Consider the following 2256-nt stretch of genomic DNA (forward strand, 5'->3'; position numbering starts at 1 on the left):
AAACCGGTTTTACTTTGGAAGAAACACATAACATTCAATATTTATCTTGTCTAACTACACAGTTTCAAATTCACTTTGATTACAGTATGCAGCTGGAATCCCCATTCTTTGTTATCAAGACTGTTATCAGCTCTTTTCCTTTGCCTGGCTCTTAAAAACAAACCCATGTGCAGTGATTCCAGGGAATAGGAAGTCAGTTAACAATGATTATCAAACAAAGTCATATCAGAAAGGTGGTTTTCATTTGGAGGAACACAGTGTGTTGCAGTTTGTGGGATCACTCTACCTTGACGTGACTCTGAGCGCCCAGGTTGTAGATCTCTGTGGGCTTCACCTGGTTGATGATCTTCACCAGACACGTGCTGTCAGTCAGATCGCCATAATGCAGCTTCATGTCTGACAAATAGGAGGACAAAAACCCACTGATACACTCACACGCACTCACTTAAATACACTCACTTTCATATTGTAAAACAAATCGTAATTCCTAAGAATTCACGCTTATTGGTCTGTCACATATTCATTCACCGTGACTTTGTATTTGACTTATGATAGCTGAAAAGATGTTGAATATCAGAGAAGAAAACTTAACAGCAGCTGTTCTGATTTTGTCTGTGCGCTTTAAATGGAATCAGCCAGATCTGAAAATGTGATGGCTCATTGATAGCAGTTAGCTTCCAGCCAACTATGTTCTGGTGTTGGCATTCTGTTACTGTCAATATCAAATCTGATAGCTTGCAATTTCTAGTCTGTGCATGTGTGTGAAGCGGGACTTTACGGCAGTCTGAAGGAACTGTTTTTCACACAAAAGGTACCAAGCTTTCAATCATGTGGTCCTACAGACTGAAGAGGGATGCCAAAGAAAAGAGCTTAAGTAAATTGGTGTTCAGGATTGGAAACTATTGGCAGAAGCCGCATTTGGAAGATGAACTGTATTTTATGGACACATAATAAACCTGTCTCTCTACATGAGGACTACATTTCTAGTCAGGATTTCACCAAAACAACATACATTTGATGAAATCTGTATAAGGTGACAGGTGATACTGAAAAGATTTTTTTGTTTTGTGCAAATTAAGCAGCTGCTGGTAGTGTAAAAAGGATACTTACTGCCTTCAGTGTGCGCCTGTGGGTTCTGGTAAAGATGCTCAATTCGACCCGTGTTGAAGGAGCTGGAACGGCGCAAAATACCGTGAACCTGTGAGAAATAGACACCCCAAGAGATTTATTCATGTCGAGTTCTATATTTTCAAATTTTACAATAATTATTCAATCCATTTCAGTTTTAACATTACTACACTATTACCATGCTTAGTTAACTTTCATCACTTTCATGTTGCCTTGAAAGCTCCTTCACAGTAAAAGCTTCCAATGAAGAAAATAATGCTGATCACATTAGCCGTTACTGTGAAACAGCTGCGAGAGATAGCTGAGATACACACACATTTACACTTTATTGCATTCACTATCTGGGTTAAATGTACAGTTTCAGTTGTTATGTACCTTTATTTTTTATGCATTGAATATAGTCAGGTCTGTGTACTCAATAACAGAAAAGGGTTTCCTTAAAGGACCAGTGTGTAGGATTTAGCTGCATCTAGCGGTGAAAGTGCAACTAAGTGAACACTGCTGGCATCTGTATTTCACAACCTGGGAATGAAAACGGGCTGTTAAGTGTAGGAGGAACTACGGTGGCTGCAAAACTTGCCATGCTAAAACGCTAAAAGTCCCTTTCTGCAGCCAGTTGTTTTAATACTGCCTGTGATCTGTGTATCTGTACTCCATGTCTCTGAGGGGGATGTGTGAGGCAATCTTTCTGCTCAGGGAAGAGAACAGAACCGTGATCCAAGGGGAGTCCATTAGTGGGAGGACGCTGGTGCGCCTGAACCTCACTTCCTTTATTCACTTGTGCACTTCCCCGCCTGCCTGTGCGCATCCCCTTTAAATGCCACCCCTCTCCCCCAACCATCCCCCCTCCCTCATCCCCAGCCTGCAACCAGACCACTGTACTCTCTTCTGCCAGCTCTCGAGGCCTAGCAGCAGAATGGCGAAGCTGACCAGGCAGGCTGGGATGAAGCATGGGTTATGGATGTTGTGTGTGTGTGTTGTGTTGTGTCTTGCACACATCTGAGGGGAAATGAAGTCATGCAGGCTACTGTCCAGGAAAACACAATGAGCACTGGTGCACAAGTGTGTTCGTGCATGTAGTCACTTTTCACGGGTGTATAACCCGACGTCAAAGCCTTATGTATTTCC

The 2256-nt window shown here is 42.3% G+C and overlaps 1 protein-coding gene across 1 annotated transcript in view; it reads right to left on the reverse strand.

The window, feature by feature from the left end:
• Positions 1–125: 125 nt before the first annotated feature.
• LOC118321980 (GDP-mannose 4,6 dehydratase-like) overlaps positions 126–2256 on the reverse strand; it is a 12618-nt gene continuing 10487 nt past the window's right edge. The window contains exons 2-3 of the mRNA XM_035653557.1: positions 1111–1198; positions 126–396 (exon numbers count right to left, since the gene is read on the reverse strand). Of these exons, the coding sequence (XP_035509450.1) occupies positions 278–396; positions 1111–1198 (207 nt within the window). The 3' untranslated portion in view covers positions 126–277. The remainder of the gene's footprint in view (positions 397–1110; positions 1199–2256) is intronic.

The sequence above is a fragment of the Morone saxatilis genome, unplaced genomic scaffold (assembly GCF_004916995.1).
Source record: "Morone saxatilis isolate NCDOM2014 unplaced genomic scaffold, NCSU_SB_2.0 Contig12, whole genome shotgun sequence".
NCBI classification, from domain to species: Eukaryota; Metazoa; Chordata; class Actinopteri; family Moronidae; genus Morone; species Morone saxatilis.